This window comes from Scyliorhinus torazame, chromosome 12 (assembly GCF_047496885.1).
Source record: "Scyliorhinus torazame isolate Kashiwa2021f chromosome 12, sScyTor2.1, whole genome shotgun sequence".
Lineage (NCBI taxonomy): Eukaryota > Metazoa > Chordata > Chondrichthyes > Carcharhiniformes > Scyliorhinidae > Scyliorhinus > Scyliorhinus torazame.
In genome coordinates this window covers 43627110-43654226 of record NC_092718.1, presented here as the reverse complement: position 1 = coordinate 43654226, position 27117 = coordinate 43627110, and the positions used below count along the sequence as shown (strand labels likewise).

The 27117-nt window shown below is 48.2% G+C and overlaps 1 protein-coding gene across 7 annotated transcripts in view; it reads left to right on the top strand.

Moving 5' to 3' along the window:
• The window catches only part of LOC140387540 (protein unc-13 homolog C-like), a 972441-nt gene that overhangs the window by 706190 nt on the left and 239134 nt on the right, over nt 1–27117 (top strand). For all 7 annotated transcript variants that reach the window (XM_072470780.1, XM_072470778.1, XM_072470777.1 and 4 more), the window contains one exon: nt 7169–7302. In XM_072470780.1, coding sequence (XP_072326881.1) covers nt 7169–7302 — 134 coding nt within the window. The remainder of the gene's footprint in view (nt 1–7168; nt 7303–27117) is intronic.

Below are 27117 nucleotides of genomic sequence, written 5' to 3'. Positions count from 1 at the left end.
GACGTACCACTAGCTATTTATGTGCTGCCGGTACTGGGAATCCAACCATGAATTTATAGCTCTCCCAGCAAGTCTTGATCAATGCATTAGGAGCAGAGTTTATAGTGAGCTAACCTTGTATAATGGGACATGTTATATTGGCATAGTGGTAGTATTACAGGACTAGTAATTCAGAGGCCCAGACCAATGCTCTGGCAACATGAGTTCAAAAATGGAGGAATTCAAACTCAGTTAATTGTTAAATCTGGAATAAAAAGCCAGTCTGTGTTTTCATGCAGCAAGTGGTTAAGAACTGGAATGTGCTGCCTGAGATTGTGGTGTGGGAAGTTCAATCGAGGCAAGCAAGAGGGAATTGAGTTATTACCTGAAAAGAAAGGACAATGGAAGGTTACTGGAAAAGGAAGGGGAATGACACGAGGTGCACTGCTCATTTGGGGAATTAGCACGAATATGACAGGCCTAACAGCCTCCATCTGTGGTATAACAGTTTTGTGATTCTGTGAAATAGGGTTGATGGAACTTTGTCAGGGTCAGCCAATCAGGCTTGGCTTCCTGGTGATCACTTTTCTTGTGCAGTGCCCATAAAACATGTGTGGTGTTTCACAAGAGCTATCACGCATAAACGGCAAATTGAATCTTCACGCATATGTGTGTCACTGCGCCCTCTATCACTTTGAGAACTGAATCCTTCACCGGTACTAATTAGTTGCCCCAGTGAGATACGGTCATGTCTGGCACAGTACCAGGTGCACAAGTACCAGTGATTCAGCACAAATTCTTGGCATGCAACAGACCGGCTTGGCAGCCCTTTAATACGTTATCCCAGCACCTCAGGTAGAGGAATTCTCATTGGGAAATGTTGCTCTTATTAGCCTTAGTTTTATTAGCTCTAATTCTGTCACCTTTGCTCACGAGTCGCCAGGTATCTTTCTGATACCGCCACGTGGTTCAAGCTCAAGAAATGATTAATAATGCAGCACACCGATTAGTAAAGGTTAAATCAACGATCATTTATTATATACAGCAATAAATACTTATACAATAATCCTACTTCTAGACTACTACCTACCACTAAAGGCCAATACTTAACTTTGGGAATGGCCCACCAGGTCAGGGAAATGAATGGTCTTTCAAATTGGTTCTGGCCTGCGGGATTCATAGGCTGGTACAAGTCGATAGTCAGGAGCGCCTATCTGGTAGCGATCGCTGGATTAACACTTACGTTTTTTTTTGTCGAAGGGTCTCGAAGGTTGCGAGCAGGAAGAGAAGGGTCGAGTTGAACTTGGCCCCTATTTTTATAGTTCCCAGGGGCTTCCCGCCTCTCGGGGCGGACCTCGTACCTGGTTCCAAGTGATTGGACTTGGTCCCAATCACTTGGTTCGATATGCTCCAATAATGGGGCGATTCCTTGATCGGGGGGTGGTCATCTACCTTCCTTTGTGTCAGCCCCTGCTGGCGCCGAAAGGTCTGGACCGGCTTTATGTTGCTAATGTGTAACAATTGTTCCCGGGGATGGCTGCTTAATTTGCAGATGGCTGGGTTGTTGTGATGTTGATGGCTGCAGGTATCGGTCTGGGCTGACTTCCCCAGGGCCGAATACACTGTTTTACCTGCAGCTGTCCGTTTGAGTCCGGTTGGCTGATATTCCCATCAGCCTCTTTCGTTTGCCGTTTTAGATCGGGGTTTGACCATTCTAATCGGGAATCAGCCATTTTAGGTGGCTACAGAAACCCAGGACTGCAGTTATTGATGGTGCAGACAGAACGCCGTAGACATCAGTGTCACCAGAAGATCCCACTGGTGACCAGTGGTGAGCTGTCAGCGCCACCAGGAAACACGTCGTGGGAGGGGGTTACAGAAAAGGACTTTACAAAGAGCAATGAAATGATGAGGATAGCTGAGAGCAAGAAGGCAATGGTAACATTATTGTGCGATTGTTCAGGCTGCCACTGCAGCTGGCTGCAGTTCTTGTAGCCTAATCAAATTTCACAACAAACGTTGATCATGTCAAGTAAGTGAAGACAGGATTTCAATGGTTTGGACTTACCAAACGTTCTCTTCCGACTGTAGGGCTGCAGGTTCAAATTCCCAAAACTCTGATTCCCTTCATGGTGATGAGTTTCATCATTGAACAGCAATTAGGTTGAATTATAGCAGAATATTGCACCGCGGGGAGGGAAAAGCTACCACTTCTGTGTTGTGCTACAGGAACCATTGGATCAATCAAGGTATATGCGAGAGGTCTGCCTGATCCTCCGAGAGGAAAAATATTCGGCATCTAATCATTCATATTTTGTCAAATAGACCACAAACGGAGGATTTCTCACTCCGTTTCCTGGCTGCTTTTTACATTGCATACAGATTTAACAGCGTAATTACTCAAATGTGCGTCATATTGTTGACTGTTCAGTTGGTGATAGAACAAAGAGGTAAGAAATGGGCTTTAAATCAGGAGAGTAAAAGGCTAAAAATGTTCTTAGAAGGTAATTTTGAGCTTTTTAATCATTCTAAATCAAACCAGAGGCGCTGTGTTTATTTACTGTTCGGTCTACTGTTCAACGCTGAATCCAGATTTTACTCGGGTCTGTCCTCTATTCCGATTATGACATTTTTTTCACTGAGCATCCATTTATGTGCTGTTGGTACTGCAGATCCTGCGCTCATGAATTAATAGCTCTCCCAGTAAGTTTTGATCAATGTGTTTGGAGTAATGTTTACAATGAGCTAACCTTTTATAATGGGTCACAGTATATTGGTTGGCAGCATAGTGGTAATCCAGAGGCCAAGGCCCATGCTCCGGAGATATAAGTTCAAATGTGGAGGAATTTAAACTCCTAGAATTATACAATCTGGAATACAAAGCTAGTCTTGGTAATGGTGATCATGAAACTTGAGGATTGTCAAGGAAATCCATTTGGTTGATGAATGTTCTTCAGGGAGGGGAAATCTGACATCCCTTGCCCATTCTGGTGTGCATGTGATTCCAAATCCACAGCAATAAGATTGATGCTTAACTGAAATAGCCTAGCCCACCAGTCTGTTGTAGGCCGTTCATTATCAGCTGCTCAAGGGAAATTAGGGATGGGAAATAAACTTTGCCAGCAGTGCTCAAATCCCAAGAACAAATTTTTGAAAATACTCGGACACATGTTATGGATCCCCTGATGACTCATGGTGCTATACATGGGATACTAATGGCCCTATTGCCAGGAAAACAGGGTTAGGTCTAAGGGGGAGCTTCACAAGAATGATCCTTGGAATGAAGAGCTTTCATATGAAGAGTGGTTGAGGACTCTGGGTCTGTAGGATGATGGGCGATCTTATTGAAACAGGATACTGCGAGGCCTGGATAGAGTCGACGTGGAGAGGATGTTTCCACTAGTAGGAAAAACTGGAACCAGAGGGCACAACCTCAGACTGAAGGGGCAATCCTTTAAAACAGAGATGAGGAGGAAGTTCTTAAGCCAGAGGGTGGTGAATCTGTGGAACTCTTTGCTGCAGAAGGCTGTGGAGGCCAAGTCATTGAGTGTCTTTAACACAGAGATAGATAGGTTCTTGATTAATCAGGGGATCAGGGATTATGGGGAGAAGGCAGGAGAATGGGAATGAGAAAAATATCAGCCATGATTGACTGACGGAGCAAACTCGATGAGCCGAGTGGCCTAATTCTACTCCTATGTCTTCTGGTCTTTTGGGATTTATACTTGTATTGTCAAACATTAGAAATAAGGTTTAATTTTAAGTGGCTTTAGTTTAGTATTGCTGTGTAAGGAGGAGTAAACCTATCGTTAGATTCATGTTGGACAAAGACATTTGCAACTGGGTTCCTTTTGTTTCAGATAAAATTGTGCTTCTCTTCTGCTAGAGACGGTTATAGTATGAAAAGTAAACAAGCTTGCAGAAGCATAATGATGTTGCTTAGCAACCAGGGGCATCTCTCGGGTAGGAGGGTTTTTTGAGTTTAGTTTTAGCTGGTTATATAGCAGTTGAAAATGAAATGAAAATGAAAATCACTTATTGTCACAAGTAGGCTTGAATGAAGTTACTGTGAAAAGCCCCTAGTCGCCACATTCCGGCGCCTGTTCGGGGAGGCTGGTACGAGAATTGAACCGTGCTGCTGGCCCGCCTTGATTTGCTTTAAAAGTCAGCGATTTAGCCCAGTGTGCTAAACCAGCCCCTCTTGGACACACTTAACAAATTCCTCACCATCCAGACCCCTAACCCTAAGGGATTTCCAGTCAATATGAGGAAAATCAAAGTCTCCCACTTCAACAACCCTATTATTTCTACATCTATCCAGAATCTGCTAACATATCTGTTCCTCAACTTCCCGTGGGCTGTTGGGAGGCCTGTAGTACACCCGCATCATAGTGACTGCCCCCTTCTTGTTTCTGAGTTCTACCCACAGTACTATGTTACTTGATTCTTCCACAGTGTCCTCCCTCTGTACAGCTGTAATATGTTCTCTAACCAGTATTCCAACTCCCCCATCTCTTTTACCTTCCTCCCCATCTCATCTAAAACACCTATATTCTGGAATATAGAGCTGCCAGTCCTGTCCCTTTTCTAACCAAGTCTCTGTTACAGCAAAGTTCCACACGTGAATCAAGGCTTTAAGTTCATCTGCCTTACCTGTTATACTCCGTACATTGAAGCAGATACACTCCAGACCTCTAGACCCACGGAGTTTGACCTCCCCCAGCCTACCCTTCCGCTGAGCCAGCCTGATCCTGGTACCATGCTCATCCCCAGCCTCTGACAGAAATCTTTGTGTCCTCATTGGCCACTGGTGAGATCCCAGAGGATTGGAGGATAGCCAATGTTGTACCGTTATTTGAGAAGGATTGCAAGGATAATCCGGGTAATTATAGGGCAGTGAGCCTGATGTCAGTGATAGTGAAATTGTCAGAAAAGATTCTCAGAGATAGGGGGCGGGATTGTCCGAGCCTCCGCGCCAAAATCACAATCGGCACGGGGACGGAGAATGGGCGTCAAACCCGAAATCCAGTCCGACGCCACTCCTGTGGTTCCCCGGTCCCTGGAGAATCGCGCATGCGCGGTCTACTCGGCGCGGATCGGGGGCCATTGACAGAGGCCCCCGCGGCAATTCGCCGACGTAAACTTGCCGAGTGTCCCAACAGCGTGGTTCTAACCACGTTTTGCCTGTCAGGAACGGCCAGTGGCGACTGCGGAATCAGTCCGCAGCCGCCCTGGTGGGGGCAGGGGAAATCCTTCACCGGGCGGGGAGTCTCGCAGATGGCCAGGCTATCGACCGGGGGCCACCTATCTGCGGGCATGCGTGATCTCGGGGTGGGGGGGGGGCACCTATCTTTTTGCTGCCGGTCCACAGTGTGGGTCCGCCATGTCGCGCGGGGCGGCTGCGCAGGCCACCGCCGTGCGCATGCGCGGACCCCCAGCCGTAACTGCAGGGCCCCGCATCAGCAGCCGGAGTTGCAAGGACTACTTTGGGGACCTGCTAGCCCCCTCCAGATAGGAGAATCACTCTGGACTTTCTTCAGGTAAGTCCAGAGTGAGACTCTCACGTTTTGACGCTGGAGTGGAGACATAGCCCCATCATTGGAGAATCCTGTCCAGGATCTATGCACATCTGGAAGTGAATGGTCTTATTAGCGACAGACAGCATGCTGTTGTGTGAGGGAGGTCATGTCTCACTAATTTAATTTAATTTTTTCAGCAGGTGACAAAAATGATTGATGAGTGAAGGGCTCTGGAAGCTGTCTACATGGACTTTAGTAAAGCATTTGATAAGGTCCCTCATGGCAGGCTGATGCAAAAGATTCAATCACATGGGGTCAGGGGGGAACTAGCTGGATGAATTCATAACTGGCTTGGCCATAGAAGACAGAGGGTAGCAGTGGAAGGGTGTTTTTCCGAATGGAGATCTGTGACTAGTGGTGTTCCGCAGGGATCAGTACTGGGACCTCTGCTCTTTGTAATATATTTCAATGGCTTGGAAGAAAACGTGTGGGTCTGATTAGCAAGTTTGCAGATGATACTAAGATTGCAGGTGTTGCGGATAGTGATGAAAATTGTCAGAGAATACAACAGGATATAGATAGGCTGCAAAATTGGGCAGAAATATGGCAGATGGAATTTAACCCGGACAAATGCGAGGTGATTTTGGTAGATCCAGTTCAGGTGGGAGCTATAAAATACATGGCAGAAGCATCAGGGACATAGAGACAAGTCCACCGATCTTTAAAAGTGGCAAAAATGAAGATATTTTGAACATTGGCTGTTAAAATGAATTAATGTATTTTCTCCAATTTTACGGGCGTGATCGAACGGCCACTTTGCGCCTGAAAGACAATGCACTGCGGCGCACCATTGCTGATAGAAGCTGGGAGACCCCGCTCTCGGGATCCAACTGACTCGCAATGCCGCATGAGAACTAACGCGATCTCGCGAGACGTTGCGATGTGAATCCTGCCCATTGTGGGTGGGTTCACATTTAGGCAAATCTGCATATTAGAGCAAAACAGCTAGTCTCACTTTAATATGCAGTATCCCGAGGTGTTAGGATCTATCCCCTACACCTTGGAGACCTCGGGTGAGCATCGCTCAGTACGGGCCTCCACAAACCAAGGCCAGATGGAACGGCACTCATGGGGGTCTCTCAGTGGATCGGTGCTTGCTCTCTGGGCAGGGTGGCACCTTGGCACTGCTGGTGCCACACAGGAACCCTGGAACTGTCAGCCTGGCACCTTGGCAGTGCCACTTAGCAGTGACACTGGGCCAAGGTGCCCAGAGCAATACCAGCTGGCAGGACAGTGCCAGGATACCAGATTGGCAAAGCCAAGGTGCAAAACTGGCATTTTTCATGTGGCTGGGGGTGCCCTGCATGGGTGTTGAGTGGGTGTGGGGGATCAGGGCCCCCTCATAGTTGGGGGTTGCATTAGGGCCTCCAGAGATGTTGCCCCATTCTCTCGCTACACCGAAGAGTTCTGGCAAGGGTAGCTCCTCAGTGCAAAAAATGGGGATATGTGTGGCCTTGGCCACGCCTTCCCCGCTGAGGCCCCCTATCTAACTGTTATGTAGCGTTATATAGCGGGTTGTTTCTCATGCTTGCGATGGGCATTTGTTCCCATTTAGTTAAATCGCACCCTACATGTTGCTTTTGAACTAATAACGAATTTTCCTTTCACAGAGTAAAAAACAAGAGATTCCTCGTGAAGACCAAGGGCCCACGATCAAAAACTTAGATTTCTGGCCTAAACTCATTACTTTGATGGTCTCATGTGTAGACGAGGATAAGACAGCCTATACTCCTGTCCTGAACCAGTAAGTAATGTCATAGTTTGTTAAGCTTTAGTTATACATTCCTGTGCTAAATAGGAAACTAATTTTGAAGTGATATTAAACCTCAGTTTGTGTTGTCACTAAAGTGTCATAATGAAATTAACTTCAAGGCTAAATATTATGAATAATTTCACAGTGGTACAGTTTTATTTCTTTTATTTAGCATTTACATGAGACTGCAATGGAGTAAAAGGATGTAATAAATGTAATTACCACGTTAGAGGGAATGGCTGCTGAGTGAAAGTACTTGGATTCCTTTCGGTAGCTTTGTTGCAAACAAGATTTTATTGTGGGGTAGATTTATTAAATTTGTGACTGATTTCTCTGCAAAGAGGAAACAGAGAAAACCTTCCATCTCCCCTGCCTTATAAGGGTGAAAACTCATGTCCCATCACTTTGGACTTCAAGGATTCTTCAAACTGGTCTATCGCGTTTGGGAATTTAACCCTTGACAAAAAGTTAATGTAAAAAGCAGGACGTTATTAAAGATGCAAGAATAGGAAAGCGAAGAGCTGACTGAAGTGTTTGAATCAACTCAAAATCTTCAGTCCCTTTTTTATAACGGAGTTTGCGCCAATATGTGCTACAGTCGCAAAGGAATCATAACCCATTAATGAGAGATTTCTGGCCAGCAAGTCTCTGATAGGTTGATCCTTGTTCCCAACTTGGGGTTGGTTTAGCACACTGGGCTAAATAGCTGGCTTTTAAAGCAGACCGAGGCAGGCCAGCAGCACGGTTCAATTCCCGTACCAGCCTCCCCGAACAGGCGCCAGAATGTGGCGACTCGGGGATTTTCACAGTAACTTCATTGAAGCCTACTTGTGACAATAAGCGATTTTCATTTCATTTCATTTCAACTTGTTGCTGATTCCGTTAAAATTGTAGCTCCCTTCCGGGTGCGGCGATGACCAGCTGAGTCGCACGTTTCGGCAGCTCCCTGTGAAACGGACTTTTGGGCTCTTGATAGGAGCCCCAACGGCAATTTTGACGGCTAAAAACACTGTGCGGTAAACCAGAAGGGAATCCCCCCTGGATACGGATGGAAAAAGGAGGAGAGAGTGGCCAGATTGCAGTGGATCCTTTAGAACAGCGGCAAGGAAGGCAAGCAAAAACCAAGATGGCGTCGGAAGGTGGCAGTTTAACATGGGGCCCTGAACAACAAGAGTTCTTGAAATGCTGTGTGGAAGAGATCCAAAAGGAAATGAAGAAAGAGCTGTTGGCCCCGATACTACAGGCGATCGAAGGGCTAAAGGAGGAACAAAAGACCCAGGAGCGGGAGCTTCGGGTTGTGAAGGCAAAGGCAGCCGAGAATGAGGACGATATACAGGGCCTGGTGGTGAAGACGGAGACGCAGGTGGCACATCAGAAACGATGTGTGGAAAGGTTGGAGGCACTGGAAAACAACGCAAGGAGGAACAACCTGAGGATTCTTGGTCTTCCTGAAGGTGTGGAGGGAGCGGACGTCGGGGCATATGTGAGCACGATGCTTCACTCGTTAATGGGAGCGGAGGCCCCGGCGGGTCCGTTGGAGGTGGAGGGAGCATACCGAGTGATGGCGCGAGGACCGAGAGCAGGAGAAATTCCCAGAGCCATAGTGGTGAGATTCCTCCGTTTTAAGGATAGAGAAATGGTCCTTAGATGGGCGAAGAAAACTCGGAGCAGTAAATGGGAGAACGCGGTGATCCGCGTTTATCAAGACTGGAGTGCGGAGGTGGCGAGAAGGAGGGCGAGCTTTAATCGGGCCAAGGCGGTGCTTCATAAAAAGAAGATAAAATTCGGAATGCTGCAACCGGCAAGACTGTGGGTCACATATCGAGGGAGGCACCACTACTTTGAGACGGCGGATGAAGCGTGGACTTTTATTGTGGAAGAAAAACTGGAATGAGCGGGTTATTAAAAAGAACGTTCGAACAAAGTGGTGGGGCGAATGTGGGGGGCAAAGAGGGGTTTTATGTACTAATCCTGCGATGTGGTAACTTTTCTCTCTCCCACAGGTGGTGATGGGGGGAGGAGGGGAGGTGGAGGAGATGGGGCGTTGGCCATTGGGGGCGGGGCCAAGGGAGAAGCGCGGGCTTGGTTCCCGCGCTATGATAATCATGGCGGGAATAGAGGAGCAGGAAGGAGGGGGCGTCGCACGGTGCGAGCCGAGGTCACGGGGGGAAGCCGAGGTCAGCCAGAGTTTGCTGACTTCTGGGAGCAACATGGGGGGAGTAATTACGCTAGCGGGGGATCTAGCGGGGGGGGGTGGGAGGGGGGAATTACTGGGTTGCTGCTGCTGGGGAGAGGGGGGAGCTGGTATGGGAGAGGATGGGCGGGGGGGCACCGCCTGGGGAGATACAGCTGCGTGGGAACCGGGTGAGGAGCTGGAAAATGGTGATGGCTAATCGACAAGGGGGGGGGGGGTAGGAAGCCCCCCAACTCGGATGATCACGTGGAACGTGAGAGGGCTGAACGGGCCGATAAAGAGGGCACGGGTACTCGCACACCTTAAGAAACTTAAGGCAGATGTGGTTATGTTACAGGAAACGCACCTGAAACTGATAGACCAGGTTAGGCTACGCAAAGGATGGGTGGGGCAGGTGTTCCATTCGGGGCTAGATGCGAAAAACAGGGGGGTGGCTATATTAGTGGGGAAGCGGGTAATGTTCGAGGCAAAGACTATAGTGGCGGATAACGGGGGCAGATACGTGATGGTGAGTGGCAAACTACAGGGGGAGACGGTGGTTTTGGTAAACGCATATGCCCCGAACTGGGATGATGCCAATTTTATGAGGCGGATGCTAGGACGCATTCCGGACCTAGAGATGGGAAAGCTGATAATGGGGGGAGATTTTAATACGGTGTTGGAACCAGGGCTGGATAGGTCGAAGTCCAGGACTGGAAGGAGGCCGGCAGCAGCCAAGGTACTTAAAGATTTTATGGAGCAGGTGGGAGGTGTAGACCCGTGGAGATTTAGCAGACCTAGGAGTAAGGAGTTCTCGTTTTTCTCCTATGTCCATAAAGTCTACTCGCGAATAGACTTTTTTGTGCTGGGTAGGGCATTGATCCCGAAGGTGAGGGGAACGGAGTATACGGCTATAGCCATTTCGGATCACGCTCCACACTGGGTGGACTTGGAGATAGGGGAGGAAACAGGAGAGCGCCCACCCTGGAGAATGGACATGGGACTAATGGCAGATGAGGGGGTGTGTCTAAGGGTGAGGGGGTGCATTGAAAAGTACTTGGAACTCAATGATAATGGGGAGGTCCAGGTGGGAGTGGTCTGGGAGGCGTTGAAGGCGGTGGTTAGAGGGGAGCTGATATCAATAAGGGCACATAAAGGGAAGCAGGAGAGTAAGGAACGGGAGCGGTTGCTGCAAGAACTTTTGAGGGTGGACAGACAATATGCGGAAGCACCGGAGGAGGGACTGTACAGGGAAAGGCAAAGGCTACATGTAGAATTTGACTTGCTGACTACAGGCACTGCAGAGGCACAATGGAGGAAGGCACAGGGTGTACAGTACGAATATGGGGAGAAGGCGAGCAGGTTGCTGGCACACCAATTGAGGAAAAGGGGAGCAGCGAGGGAAATAGGGGGAGTGAGGGATGAGGAAGGAGAGATGGAGCGGGGAGCGGAGAGAGTGAATGGAGTGTTCAAGACATTTTATAAAAAATAATATGAAGCTCAACCCCCGGATGGGAGGGAGAGAATGATGGGCTTCTTGGATCGGCTGGAATTTCCCAAGGTGGAAGAGCAGGAAAGGGTGGGACTGGGAGCACAGATCGAGGTAGAAGAAGTGGTGAAAGGAATTAGGAGCATGCAGGCGGGAAAGGCCCCGGGACCGGATGGATTCCCAGTCGAATTCTATAGAAAATATGTGGACTTGCTCGCCCCGGTACTGACGAGGACCTTTAATGAGGCAAAGGAAAGGGGACAACTGCCCCCGACTATGTCTGAAGCAATGATATCACTTCTCTTAAAGAAGGAAAAGGACCCGCTACAATGCGGGTCCTATAGACCTATTTCCCTCCTAAATGTAGATGCCAAGGTCCTGGCCAAGGTAATGGCAATGAGAATAGAGGAATGTGTCCCGGGGGTGGTCCACGAGGACCAAACTGGGTTTGTGAAGGGGAGACAGCTGAACGCGAATATACGGAGGTTGTTAGGGGTAATGATGATGGCCCCACCAGAGGGAGAAATGGAGATAGTAGTGGCGATGGATGCCGAGAAAGCATTTGATAGAGTGGAGTGGGATTATTTGTGGGAGGTGTTGAGGAGATTTGGTTTTGGAGAGGGGTATGTTAGATGGGTGCAGCTGTTGTATAGGGCCCCAGTGGCGAGCGTGGTCACGAATGGACGGGGATCTGCATATTTTCGGCTCCATAGAGGGACAAGGCAGGGATGCCCTCTGTCCCCATTATTGTTTGCACTGGCGATTGAGCCCCTGGCGATAGCGTTGAGGGGTTCCAAGAAGTGGAGGGGAGTACTTAGGGGAGGAGAAGAGCACCGGGTATCTTTGTATGCGGACGATTTGCTACTATACGTGGCGGACCCGGCGGAGGGGATGCCAGAAATAATGCGGATACTTGGGGAGTTTGGGGATTTTTCAGGGTATAAATTGAACATGGGGAAAAGTGAGTTGTTTGTGGTGCATCCAGGGGAGCAGAGCAGAGAAATAGAGGACCTACCGTTGAGGAAGGTAACAAGGGACTTTCGTTACCTGGGGATCCAGATAGCTAAGAATTGGGGCACATTGCATAGGTTAAATTTAACGCGGTTGGTGGAACAGATGGAGGAGGATTTCAAGAGATGGGATATGGTATCCCTGTCAATGGCAGGGAGGGTGCAGGCGGTTAAGATGGTGGTCCTCCCGAGATTCCTCTTTGTGTTTCAGTGCCTCCCGGTGGTGATCACGAAGGCTTTTTTTAAAAGGATTGAAAAGAGCATCATGGGTTTTGTGTGGGCCGGGAAGACCCCGAGAGTGAGGAAGGGATTCTTACAGCGTAGCAGGGATAGGGGGGGAGCTGGCACTACCGAGCCTAAGTGAGTATTATTGGGCCGCTAATATTTCAATGGTGAGTAAGTGGATGGGAGAGGAGGAGGGAGCGGCGTGGAAGAGATTAGAGAGGGCGTCCTGTAGGGGGACTAGCCTACAGGCTATGGTGACAGCCCCATTGCCGTTCTCACCGAGGAACTACACCACAAGCCCGGTGGTGGTGGCTACACTGAAGATTTGGGGACAGTGGAGACGGCATAGGGGAAAGACTGGAGCCTTGGGGGGGTCCCCGATAAGAAACAACCATAGGTTTGCCCCGGGGGGAATGGATGGGGGATATGGAATGTGGCAAAGAGCAGGAATAACGCAACTGAAAGATCTGTTTGTGGATGGGAAGTTCGCGAGTCTGGGAGCGCTGACCGAGAAATATGGGTTGCCCCAAGGGAATGCATTCAGGTATATGCAACTGAGGGCTTTTGCGAGGCAACAGGTGAGGGAATTCCCGCAGCTCCCGACACAAGAGGTGCAGGACAGAGTGATCTCAAAGACATGGGTGGGGGATGGTAAGGTGTCAGATATATATAGGGAAATGAGGGACGAAGGGGCGACTATGGTAGATGAACTAAAAGGGAAATGGGAAGAAGAGCTGGGGGAGGAGATCGAGGAGGGGCTGTGGGCAGATGCCCTAAGCAGGGTAAACTCGTCGTCCTCGTGTGCCAGGCTAAGCCTGATTCAGTTTAAGGTATTACACAGGGCACATATGACTGGAGCACGGCTCAGTAAATTTTTTGGGGTGGAGGATAGGTGTGCGAGGTGCTCGAGAGGCCCAGCGAATCATACCCATATGTTTTGGTCATGCCCGGCACTACAGGGGTTTTGGATGGGGGTGACAAAGGTGCTTTCAAAAGTAGTAGGAGTCCGGGTCGAACCAAGCTGGGGGTTGGCTATATTTGGGGTTGCACAAGAGCCGGGAGTGCAGGAGGCGAGAGAGGCCGATGTTTTGGCCTTTGCGTCCCTAGTAGCCCGGCGCAGGATATTGCTAATGTGGAAAGAAGCCAAGCCCCCGGGGGTGGAGACCTGGATAAATGACATGGCGGGGTTTATAAAGCTAGAGCGGATTAAGTTCGTCCTAAGGGGGTCGGCTCAAGGGTTCACCAGGCGGTGGCAACCGTTCGTCGAATACCTCGCAGAAAGATAGACGGAATGGGAAAAAGAAGGCAGCAGCAGCAGCCCAGGATCGGCGGAGGGGGGTGGGGGGGGGGGGGGGAGGAGGAACCAGAAGGACTCTCAAGGTTGTTAATATATACTGTATAGTATGTATAGGTCGTTGCTACAGATAATTATATATTGGACTGTTAAATTATAATTTTGGAGAGTGTTACTTGTGACAAGGCAGTTGCCAATTAGGGCTAGTTTTCATTTTTGTTTTGTTTATTTATTCATTTTTTGTTTATAAAATAGGTCATTGTTATTTGTGTTGTTATAATATTGTGTAAAGGATGCACAATGTACTGTGTTGGTTGACCAAAAATTTTCAATAAAATATTTAATTAAAAAAAAAATTGTAGCTCCACTATTTATCCCTCGAATAGGAAATGTTGTTTCAGGTTTTAAGATGCACTAGTGACAATAAGCGATTTTCATTCATTTCATTTCAAAAATCTTAATTTACCTCGTCTTGACAAATTCTTCTCATTGGAATATCTGTGTCACAGATTACCAGTTACACGGTACACAAACCTTTCACGAGAAAAAAATGTTATAAAATGCAGTCAAGTGTTGTACCTTGAGGCGCTAAAGATGTTTCTCATATTTGTGGAATGCAGCACAATTATAATGCTATATAAATCCTGTTTTATGTTTTTATTAATAAAGAACTGTACACAGTTTATGATTTCATAACAAAATACTTTGTGACTTTGCTAGTTGTAAATATCTACAAGTGTGGCACAGCGGGTTAATTTAGATGGCACAGCGGGCTAATTTAGGGGGGATGCCATTTACGGTAGCGAGGGATAGGTTTAGATATTTGGGGATTCAGGTAGCGAGGGAATGGATGGGACTCCATAAGTGGAACTTAATGAAGCTGGTGGAGGAGGCCAGGGAAGATCTTAGGAGGTGGGATGCACTGCACTTAACGTTGGCGAGGAGGGTCCAAGTGGTGAAAATGAATATTCTGCCGAGGTTCTTGTTTATCTTTCAGGCTCTCCCAATCTTTATACCAAAGGCCTTTTTTTGGAAAGTGGACACGATCATCTCGGACTTTGTATGGGTGGGAAGGTGCCGAGGGTGGGGAGGACCCTGCTACAGAGGCAGAGGCAGCAAGGGGGGGTTGGCGTTGTCGAACTTGCTTCATTATTATTGGGCGGCGAATGTGTACAAGGTGCGGCGGTGGTGGGAAGGAGAAGGGGGAGAGTGGGTTAGGATGGAGGTGGAATCTTGTAAGGGGCCTAGTTTGAGGGCTATGGTGATGGCAGCATTGCCAATAGCTCTGAGTAGGTATTTAGGGAGCCCAGTGTACAGTCCACGGTGAAGATATGGAATCAGCTGAGGAGGCATTTTAGCATGGAAGGGATGTCGGTGCTAACGCCACTGTGTGAGACTCATGGGTTTGAGCCGGGGGGGGGGGTGGATAGTGTATATAGGAGGTGGAGGGAAGTGGGGCTGGTCAAGGTGAGGGATTTGTATTTGGAGGAAGGTTCGCCAGTCTGGAGGAGCTAAGGGAGAGGGTGGAGCTGCCGAGGGGTAGTGATTTCACTACTTGAAAGGTTAGGGACTTTGTACAAAAGCACTGGAAGGGGTTCCCTAGATTGCCGGGATACACCTTGTTGGAGCACTGCTGCTTCCGGATGTGGAGGGGGAGGAAAAAATTGGGGATATATATAAGTGGCTGGGGGAGCAGTCAGGTGAGCAGGTGGTGGAGAAATGGGAAGCGGAGTTGGGGATAGAGATCAATTGGGGAGTATGGAGTGAAGCACTGCGAAGTGTAAACGGGACCTCGTCTTGTGCAAGGATGAGCCTGATACAGTTAAAGGTGGTGCACAGGGTGCATATGACTCGGGCGAGAATGAGTAGGTTCTCTCAGGGGGTAGCAGATGCGTGTGAGAGGCGTGGGTGGGGGCCAGCGAATCACGCGCACATGTTTTGGGGTTGTGAAAAATTGGGAAGCTTCTGGGCGGGAGTGTTCGTGGTCTGAGCCAGGATACTGGAGGAGGAGGTGGACCTGGACCCTTTGGTGGCGATATTTGGGGTTTCAGAGAAGCCGGAGCTCATGGAGAGGAGGAAGGCCAATGTCGTGGCCTTCGTCTCTGATTGCACGGCAGCGAATTTTGCTGGAGTGGCGGCCGGCATTGCCATCGGGGGTAGCAGCATGGTTGGGTGACCTGCACGACTTCCTGCAGTTAGAGAAGATAAAGTATGAGTTAAGGGGCTCAGCAGGGGAGTTTGAGAAAAGGTGGGGGATGTTTGTGACCATGTTTGAGGAGCTATTTGTCGCAGGGGTGTGGGGTGATGGGTGATGGGGAGGGGGGGTGAAAAAGGGGAAACATCTGTACAGACTGTATAGTTGATTGTTGGGAAGTATGTTTCCCAGGGTGTTTACCTGCTGTAACCTGTTTTGATACAAGTTTGTAATAAAATAAATAGTTTATTTAAAAAAAAGTAAATATCTACAAGTATAAGCGAGCAGATTACTAGTGGTCTCAGAAAAATTTAGAGTCAAGTGTGGAAAAACAATTCGCCTTGGCTCTAAAGTTGCACCCCGAAATACGAGTCCACAACGAGTAATACGCTTGAAGTTCCTATCGCTGCTGTTAGTGAAACATTTTACCCATTTAGTTTAATCAGAGCAAATGCCTCTGCTAAAATATTGCAGAGTGGATTTTCAAATCATCATGCTGAGCATCTGTTGTTCACTCTCCCGTGGTACAAGTTACATGACATTTCTGTTCATTATTTGGCCCATCCACTATTTATGCAAAGTAAATCTGAGGGAAGCACAGCCCAGTAAGCAAATGGCCAAATATTTAAATTATTCACTGCTGGAATAAAAATATTAAGTCCTGATCTTTGATATCTGTCAGTTTCTGTCAGGCACACTCTCAGAATGCTAGAGTCACCAGATTGCCCTAATCAGTTGGTGGTAACTATTATGCACTTGTATATGAATGTTCTACCATTCGATTCATCTAAAAATCAGATAAACTGACGATCCACGTGGACTGCTTTACTGGCCGTCTAATCGATGGCCAGATGCCTGCATCTCTATTAAATTATTGAGGTAAAATTTGGATGCATTTAGTACTGTTTAAAGATGAGGTGGTTTCTGCTGGCAAAAATGGAGCCAGTCAAACCAAAGTTTACATTTCTTTTGCATTTTTACAGAGTCAAAGCATCGATATTTCACTGAACTGACTTCTTGTCATCGTGCAATTTAGTTTACTTCTTATGCAGTGTAATTGTAAAATCTGAACACATATTGTGCTGACAAGCTGCATCGCAGTGCACCTAATTAAAGTTGTCTTATCATAATATTAGTAATCAGACAGAAACTGTGCTAAGTTGAGAATGCAGAGGTGCAACTATACCCATTTACAAACCTAAAGATCAACCTTGCTAAATGTTGCCTCTGATCATTTGTCGGGCTGTTTGCTGCGGTAAAACTCACTAACATCTGGCAGTGTAAAATTCTGACAGGGCTGGACAGACTGGATGCAGGGATGTTGTTTCCTCTGCTGGACATTTGAGAACAAGGGGTCACAGTCTCAGGATACAGGGTAGACCATTTAGGACTGAGATGAGGAGAAATTTCTTCACTCAGAGGGTGGTGAACCTATGGAATTCTCTCCCACAGAAGGCTCTAGAGGCCAAGTACTGAATATATTTAAGAAATAAATAGTTAGATTTCTAGACCCTAAAGGTGCCAAGGGGTATGGGGAGAATGGTGGAGTATGGCATTGAGATGGAGGATGAGCCATGCTGATGTTGAATGGACGAAGGGCTGAATGGCCTGTTCCTGCTCCTATTCTTTAAGTTTATAGTGCATCTTAAGCATATTTTCATACTTCAGTAGCTCTTCAGAATTATTGGCCAGAGTAATAACGTTTTTCACAACTCAACCAGTTGCCAGCCGTTACCGCTCATTTTCAGACCTTAGCGCAACCGTAAGCATTTCTGAGATGTTTTGCTGGTCTAATACATTCCCATTTTAGTTTGCAAAAAACCAAAGGTACAAATTTCTATCGTGCATACAGAATTTGGTCTCTAAAACGCCCAAATAATGATTGGATCTTCAGATGCAATGAGATTGGAAAGTCAGCAGCCATCTGTGACATTCCCCGCCCCCAGTAAAGCACATACTTATATTTACAGATGGCTGTAACAGACAGATGTTGCATCTGAAACTAGCACTTTAAGAATAGGGCTTCTGGTGTATGTGGGAAATCCATTCACAATGGCAATATGTATATAAGTAATACAGACAAAAAGAGAGATGTGTGATGAAACCAGTAGCCCCAGCTATGGCCTAATACTTTTATAAAGTAAGAAAATTGTAAAATGAGGAATGATGAAATAATGAAACTATTGAATAGCAGTGATCGTTAAGAAACGTATTTCTGTTCATCATATTAAAAGCTAAGAATTTGATTTTTATTGATAAAATCTGCCACATCACAAAAATAATCTGAATAAACAATTTCCTCGATTTAACTTTCACTTTTTACAAGTTGCCAATATCCTCAGTTGTACCTCGATTCCCTCCCATTAGAAATAATAAAAGTTTGAACTTTTCTCTATTAGCCATTAAATTATTTAAGTTAATTAATGTTGTATTCTTAGAGCAAAATTGACTTGAAAATGTAACGGTGGTTTGGATATTGGCTGGGATTTTATGCAACCCCACCCCCGGGGCCGGGTCGGTTTTCTAATGGCGGCTCGCCATTGGTCACCTGCAGGATCTTATTGTGCTTGCGTTGCTCGCCAGCCGTGCCACTAGGGAACCAAGCATGTTGGGGGGGTGGGGTAGGTGACATCAAACTTATGAATTAAAGGCCTGTAGATTTTAGAATGAAAGGTTGAGAGGAGTAAAGAGTTGCATAGTTTTAAGGGTTTAGAAAAAATATAGTATGAGGTTGTGGTTAATCGTTGTCACAACAACACCTTCCATTTATGCGACACTTTTAATCGGAACAAAAGATCCCAAGAGGCACTTTCAACAGTTTCTTCAAACTAGCCTTGAGGAAAAACCGTTTTTGTGCTACCAATGAATTATTAAATGCCACTCATGATTTGTATCCTTTGTATAGTTCTTGAATGCAAGAACCATATGATGATACCCAAGTTAACTGTAAATCAGGGGAGGAATTCTCCGCAATCGGCGCGATGTCCGCCGACCGGCGCCAAAAACAGCGCGAATCAGTCTGGCATCGCGCCGCCCCAAAGGTGCGGAATCCTCCGCATCTTGAGTGGCCGAGCCCTAACCTTGAGGGACTAGGCCCGCGCCGGACTGATTTCTGCCCCGCTAGCTGGCGGGAAAGGCCTTTGGTGCCCCGCCAGCTGGCGCGAAACTGACTTTGCCGGGTGGCGCGTGCGCGGGAGCGTCAGCGGCCGCTCACAGCATCCCCGCACATGTGCAGTGGAGGGGGTCTCTTCCACCTCCGCCATGGTGGAGACCGTGGCGAAGGCGGAAGGAAAAGAGTGTCCCCACGGCACAGGCCCGCCCGCGGATCGGTGGGCCCCAATTGCGGGCAAGGCCACCGTGGAGGCACCCCCCGGGGCCAGATTGCCCCGCGCACCCCCCAGGACCCCGGAGCCCGCCCGCGCTGCCTTGTCCCGCCGGTAAGAGAGGTGGTTTAATCCACACCGGCGGGATAGGCATTCCAGCAGCGGGACTTCGGCCCATCCAGGCCGGAGGATCGCCGGGGGGGGGGGGGGGGGCCCGCCAACCGGCGCGGCGCGATTCCCGCCCCCGCCGAATATCCGGTGCCGGAGAACTCGGCAACCGGCGGGGGCGGGATTCAGGCCAGCCCGCGGCGATTCTCCGACCCGGCGGGGGGTCGGAGATTTTCGCCCCAGATCTTTCGAAAAGGTATCAGGGAATTTGCAAAGCTTGGCTTTTGTCATGAAATCTCAATTGGAAAGAGCGCACATCAAAGAATTTGGTGTATATGTGGAGCTCACATCAAAGAATTTGATGTATATGTATGTGCATCAATTCATTGAACTCCCAAATTTTCCACTGATTGAAATGGCTCACCACAAGTCGGATGTGCTGACATCCGCGCCCCTTTCTTGGATCGGTAGTGAGGTCAACTGAGCTGTCTAAAGTAGAACCTCACAAACTTCATCCTGTCACATATATATTTTGTAATTTTGCCCTCCCCTCCTTTGAATCCAACATGCCCAGGGTAGCGCATCTAAAAAAGAATGGCGTGGAATTCGCCACACTGTCAATATTGCCTAAGTTAGACTTGTGTGCTCCCTGAATCTCTAGTATTGAATCCATGCCAAAATCTGCTGGATAGCTGATTTGAATACGCTGCAGTGACCTCAGCAGTGAATCAGAACTGGGGCAGCCAATATCCTGCTGATCTGTCATCTGTAAATAGTCCTGATTGCCATTGAGTCTCCATAAGGCTTGAGTTATTAATGGATCAGCAGATTGTGGTCATAAAGATGTTTGCAAGTGGCAGATTGTAATATTTATTGAACTCCCATGTGCTTAAATTATGAAGAAGAGTTTTGAGGTTCATTTAGTTCTTTAAGAAGAAATCCACCACTCAGGCAAAGAGCATTCCTCCTCCAACTGCTGCCATTCGACCATAGTTTTTGTGCTGTCTGCAAACCAGCCAGCTCAAACCAATGCCAAGGTGGTGCAGTCCATAGCCAAGCCTTCTAGGCTTAAACCTACTTGAGGTTGACCTCCAAGGCCACCTTCACTCTTTTTCACTGAGAGTCAGTAGCTAAAGCCACTGGAGAGATATTGAGTAGGAGCAAAGACAGGCAAAGGCACACGGAAGGCAGGCACAAAGTCAATAAAAGGGTGATTGATTAGTCAACTTGCAGTATGGAATTATTTGATTTCTAAATTTGGTTTGGAATGTTTATTTTCTGGTGGCTTTTATTGTGGCCAAACAAATAATGCGATTGTCAATGACATTAGGAAGGTTAAAGTGTGAGGCTGTTGGTGAATGGGGAACTGGGGTTGCCGAATGAGGAATCACCCAATCAGAAAGTGTCTGTCTAGGTTGCCTATTCCTCCTCTTCCTGCTCTGAGCTGCTCAACATTAGCCGGTGGCAGGGGTTGTGCACTCACGGTGAGGTTGTGCCGCATGCAGCAGTCCATCGCAAATCTATAGAGCCTCGCCGTCGAGTACTGCAGGGTTCCTCCAGAGCTGTCCAGGCAGTGGCAGCAATGGATTAGCAATTGTCAGCTCTTTCACATATTGTGTGGTAGCGTGGCTTTCATTGTAAGCATGCCGCATGTGTGCGTGGTTTGCTCACTGAATCATTAGCCATGTGGTCAATGGATAGACCTCGTCACCCTGTAGCCCCCCTTTGGATTTCAAAGATGACTCAAATGCAGCTGGTATAGCGACTGAATGACAGATGCTGGGATATGGGACATTGAGCTCCACGATTCCCTCTTTTTGGTTGCACACCAATTGAATATTGCGATAGTAAATTCCCTTCTGGTTGTGGTACATCTCAGAGTTGATATGCGGCGCCCGCAATGTGATGTCAGTGCAGTCAATGACATCCTGCACTATGGGGAAGCCTGCAATTCGAGCAAAGTCATATGCTCTGCCTAGAACGTCTGCCTACGTCTGCCTAGAACGAGGGAATGAAGTGTTGTTAGCTCTCACTGAATAGAGAGTGACAGTGAATACAACAGACTGCAAAATGCAACATGTTACCAATACCTCCATCTCCAGCCTGGGAGGAGCCAAATGAATAAGTGTTCATGGCCATGGTCACCTTCCCAGCCGCTGGCAATCCGGTCCTTGATGTCCTCCAAAATTACTGTTGTGGTGGCCACAGGTGGCAGAATCCAGTGAGCAGCTCCTTGGTGAAGTGTAGACATCTGACCCACAGTTCCTCGTGAAGGCAGGAGAATTGCTTCCTGAAGACCCTGATGGGATGTGGCATCCTGCTAAGAGCCCTTCCCCTCCTCTTTCTCCTCATCCCTCTTCACACAGCTTGCCTTCCTTTATGTCACCTCTGCTCATTCTCCCTATTGTGCTTGTAATTATACAAACTAATCAAAATAAATCCAGAGAATTTGGGAAGAGGTCTTGGACAGCTAAGGGCAGTGACCACCCTCAACTCGCCCCACACCTACTGACACCCCACCCTTGACGACTCTGAGGAGAGGATTTTTTGCGTGCCCGCTCCCCCTCCCCGCGGCATGTTTCTTGGTGACAGGGGGCTGCCATTGGCTGGCGGTGGGATCTTCTGGTCCCGCTGCTGTCAATGGGATTCCCCATTGAAACCCCCCACCCCCCCCTGTTCCGCCCGCCGCCGGGAAACCCATGGTGCGGGGTTCGCCATTGGCGAGAACGGCCGGAAACGTAAACCCCCCCCAAAGTGTTTTCTGTCAGAACTGGAGTTTATCCACCACACGTCATACCATAACAGGTCCAACTAGAAATATCCCATGCAAAGTTATATACAGCTGTTTAGAAAGAAACTCATCTTTCTCAGCGGGTCCACTCCCCCTGGGCCCTATTAATGAGCTTAGTTGACTAGCCAGTCATTAAAAATGCATTGGAGTACTGAGAATCTGCATGGCTCAAGTATCAGGTAGCCAAGTCTGCCACGGAAGTTGGCTCGATTTCAATTTTTTTTTCTTTCAGATGACAGGCAAGACAAATGAGTGGTTTGGGACTGCCACATTCCAGCTAAAGCAATCTTCCTGCCAAATCAAATAACATTAGATACAGCAAATTGCACTTACCCATCAAAACAACATGGAGGGAAAATTTGCTGTCCCTGGTGTGCGCTACTTAATAACTAACAATGAGCATGTCCTCCTGTCTGTCACTCCTGTATCTGAGAAGAAAAATATTAAAATGAACAAACTGCCTCCTTACGGCTGACTGTATTGTTTGTGAGATTATCTAGCAATAACTTTGGTTAATAGACAAGTGAGGCAGAAATTATGTAGCATCAGCCTGCTGGCAAAAATTGGGCCAATCCCAACACCTGAACAGGTAGGTCCAATCAAACTTGGATTCTGCCCTTCATTCGAACTAGAACTGTGAGCAACAAATTCCTGCCAAACTCAACACCAGGAGCAGGTGTCGCAACCGGAAAATAAAAATGAGGTGTACAGGAGGTACTACGAGGCTAAGCCGGGTGGAGAGGTGGGGGATAAGGGCCGGTTTCTGAATGGGTTGGAGTTCCCAGAGCTGGAGGCGGGGAAGGGGCAGGCATTGGAGGAGCCGTTGGGGCTGAGGAAGATGATGGATAGTATCAGGAGAATGCAGTCGGGGAAGGCCCTGGGGCCACACGGCTTTCCAATGGAGTTTTACATGCGGTTTGTGACAGAGTTGGCCCCCCACCTGTTAGGGATTTTTGGTCAGGCGGTGGAGAGGGGTGAGTTGCCAGCAACTTTGTGACAGGCATCGATTTCTTCATTGATCCCGAGGAAGGGGAAGGACCCACTGGAGTGTGGGTCCTACAGACCCAGCTCTTTTTGAACACGGGTGTGAAAGTACTGGCGAAGTTGTTGCCGAGGTCTCTGAGGACCAAACAGGTTTTGTGAAGGGGCGGCAGTTCTCCTGCAACATTAAGAGGCTGTTGCATGTAGTTACGACTCCATTGAGGGGAAGGCATCGGAGATTATTGTATCCATGGATGAGGAGAAGGTCTTTGACTGGATAGAATGGAGGTACCTATTCAAAATCCTGGGTAGGTTTGGTTTGGGTCGAAGTTTGTGGCATCTTTTATATGCATCCCCAGTGGCAAGTATCCATACGAACGAGATGAGTGCAGGGTATTTTGGGCTACATAGGGGAATGACGCAGAGGTACACGCTGTTGTCATTGTTACTTGCGTTGGCAAATGAGGCCTTGGCAATGACCCTTGGGAGGTCAGCTGAGTGGCGAGTGATTGTGAGGGGGGTGGGGTGGGGGGGCTGGGAGCTTCGGGTGTCATTGTACGCAGACGACCTGCTGTTGTTTGTGTCGAACCCGATGGAGATTATGGGCCCAATTATGGACCTGCTGGAGAGGTTTGGGGTCTTCTCCGGGTATAAACTGAACATAAGGAAGAGCAAGGTGTTCCAGTTAATGCGGCGGGCCAATTTGAGGGTGTTACCGTTTAAGGTGGCAAGAGAGCGCTTTAGGTAATTGGAGATTCAGGCAACGTATGAGTGGGCCACGGTGCATAGGTGGAACTTGACAGCATTAGTGGAGGAGGTTAAGGGGGATCTCAAGTGGTGGGACACTTTACACTTGATGTTGGCAGCGAGGAGTCCTGCAGGGGTTCTAGCTTAAATGCCCTGGTGACGGCCCATTGCTGAAAGCCCCGGGGAAGTATACGCGGAATCCAGTGGTGCAGTTGACTATCAGGAGATGGAACCAATTGAGGAGATATTTTAAGTTGGATAAAACGTCGGTGCTGACGCAATCGTGTGGGACCATAGATTTAAGCTGGGGGGGGGGGTGTGGCAAGTGGAGGGAGGCAGGGTTGGAGCGTGTTCGAGATATTTTCTCGGAGGGGTGGTTTATGGGGCTGGAAGAGCTGAGTGACAGGATGGGCTGCCGAGGGCCAGTGAGTGCGGGAATTCGCACAAAAGGAGTGGCTGATGTCCCGTCCCCCCCCCCCCGTTGCCGGAGTACACGTTGTTGGAGTAACTGCTTCTCCCTGATGATTTGGGGGAGGGTAAGATTGGGGACATATATGGGTGGTTGGGGGAGCAGGGCAAGGCACAGGTGGTGAGAACAAAGCATAAGTGAGAGGAGGAGTTGGGGAGGGAAATAGGTTGGGGATTCTGGTATGAGGTGATGCAGAGGATGAACTCAACCTCCTCCTGCTTGAGAATGAGCTTGATTCAGTTCAAGGTGGTGCACAGGGTACACATGACTCGGGCGAGGATGAGTGGGTTCTGCCAGGGGGTGACAGATGGGTATGAGAAGTGTGGGCAGAGGCCGGCGAATCATGCTCACATGTTCTCGGATTGCAAGAAGCTGGAGAGCTTTTGGGAGGCGGTGTTCAGGATGTTGTCCAGTATAGTGGGGCCTGAGGTCAAGCCAGAGGTGCGGTGGAGGCCATTCGTGACCGTATTGGAGGATCTGTCTGTCGCCAGGGCGGAGGTGGGGTGTAGAGGGGGTGGGATGGAGAGGGGAGGGATTAAAAGGGGGAAAACAGTACAAAGTGTAACTATGCTTTGATGGCCTGTGTATTTTGTCGATGTAATGCATGTTTGGAACATAATACCTTTAAAATCAAAAGTATGACAGACATGAGTAACATGATGAATAAGATGTGCAAAAGTATCATTTTTATTATATTACACTCAAAATATCACATTATTCTAGCAATTTAAGAAAAGCAGGAAGCTAGTCATTGGCCTGAACCCTGAAATTTACAAGTAATCTCCCTATCTTCAATTGATCTCAGTTATAGGGCCAAATCTTGCCGGAAAAATTAAGGCAAATTAATAACAAGCCTCTTTTAATGCACAAGTCAGCCAGCAAGGTAAGGTACTCAGTGATACACCGTGATTTCTGAATCTTAAGAACTTGCAGGTTAGCTTTACCTGTTCCAACATTTGTTTCACACAAGCAGCAACTTGCAGTTAATCTCCCTGTTATTTTTATGAACTTGCTTAAGATTTGCACATTAAGTGCCTATTAAATTCTCTGCAGCAAGTTAAGGATGATAATTAAGAATATCAGAACCTGCAATTGTTGATGCAATGCCAACCAACGGGCGCAATCTACCTGCCACGCTGCGGCCAAAAACGCGCTGCAGAGCAATGTGGCGGTAAATGACGGTCGACCCCACTCCGGGACCTACCTGGCTCGCAACACCTCGCGAGATCCATCGCGATCTCGCGAGATGTCTCAATGTGAATCCTGCCTCTTTTGGGCGGGAACACTATTGGGCAAAATCTGCATATTAGAGCGAGACAGCTAATCTCACTTTAATATACAGTTCCCTGAGGTAACCAAGGCATTGGGATCTATCCCCTTCGCCTTGGAGACCTCGGGTGAGTGCCATTTATTACTGGTCCCCACAAATGGGGACCAGATGGAACAGCACTTGTGAGGCCCCCCCGATGCTTGCCCTCTGGGCATGGTGGCACCCTGACACTGCCAAGATGCCCAAGTGGCACTGCCAGGCTGGCAGTGCCAAGGTGCCAGGCTGGCAGGTTTCTGCACAGCGGGTATTGGGCTGGTGTTGCCCTGCGCGGGTGTGGGGGGTGCATTCGTAAATTGTCCCATCTCTCCCTGCACAGAGAGGTTTTGGCGAGCAGGGCTCCTCAGTGCAGGGAACGGGTCTAAGTGTGGCCTCGGCCGCACACTCCCCTCTGAGACCCTGTATCTAACTGATGTCACATCAAATAGCATTGTGCCCCTCGCCGCTGAAAGCACTGGGAAATACGCGGCTAAACGCACTCGCTATGGGGCATAGTTCCCTTTTGGTTTGATCGCGCCCAATATCTCAAGTCCAGAAAGGCAAAAGCTTAACCGGTGAGTCCCATTCCTGCAAAATGTAAATTCTTTGTGATTAAAAAATATTAGTTTCTTCCTCTCTCTTTTTGCCTCTTATTTTGAAGACGAGCAAGGGAGTTATCCCCATTGTCAAAGCCAGTATTTATCCCTCAACCAGTATCACAGGCACAGATCATCTATTCATTATCACATGCTGTTTGTGGAAACTTGCTGTGTGCAAACCGTTTACCATGTATCCCAACAATACAACAGTGCTTTGGAACGTCCTGATGTCATGAAAGGGGCGACATCAATTCACGTACTTCTTACATCTATCCCAGTTTCCATTTGAGGAATTTCGGGCATGACAGCACTGGTGATGAAGCAAGGCTACCACGAAACCCACAGTTATTACAGACCCCTGTTCAGAATGATTATAGCATAATCTCCCTTAATTGTACATTTTCTTTTTTTTTAAATTTAGAGTACCCAATTCATTTTTTCCAATGAAGGGGCAATTTTAGCATGGCCAATTCACCTAACCTGCACATCTTTGGGTTGTGGGGGCGAAACCCACGCAAACATGGGGAGAATGTGCAAACTCCACACGGACAGTGACCCAGAGCCGGGATCGAACCTGGGACCTCAGCGTCGTGAGGCCGCAGTGCTAACCCACTGCGCCACCGTGCTGCCCCTGTACATTTTCATTGTTAAAAAATTAAACATCTGGGGATTTCGTTTTTAAAAACCTCGGGCTGAAATCCCCACTGTCGGGATTCTCTGTTGCGCCAGCAGCCCGGGGATTTCCCGACGGTGTGGGGCTGCCCATAATGGAGAACCCCATTTGACGCTGGCGAGACGGGGAATCCTGGGGGCGCGCCGCACTGGAAATCTGGTGCGGCGGGACGGAAAATCCCGCCCCTCATTTTTCTTTACCCCCGGTCCTTTTCTGAACACCTCGTGAGGGGCAACCTGCAAACTAGATTGCACGGAGTTCAAATCTTGGTCTGTGATGAGGTAGGTCAAATAAGGGCTATAAATGCAGCTGGAATAGCAAGATTTAACCCGGTTCACTGCGGCTGTTTGCTTTGGAATACCTTCTGCTGATGTGTGCGTGATGAGTGAAGGCAGGATCGGGATTGACTGCGATGGCCAATATT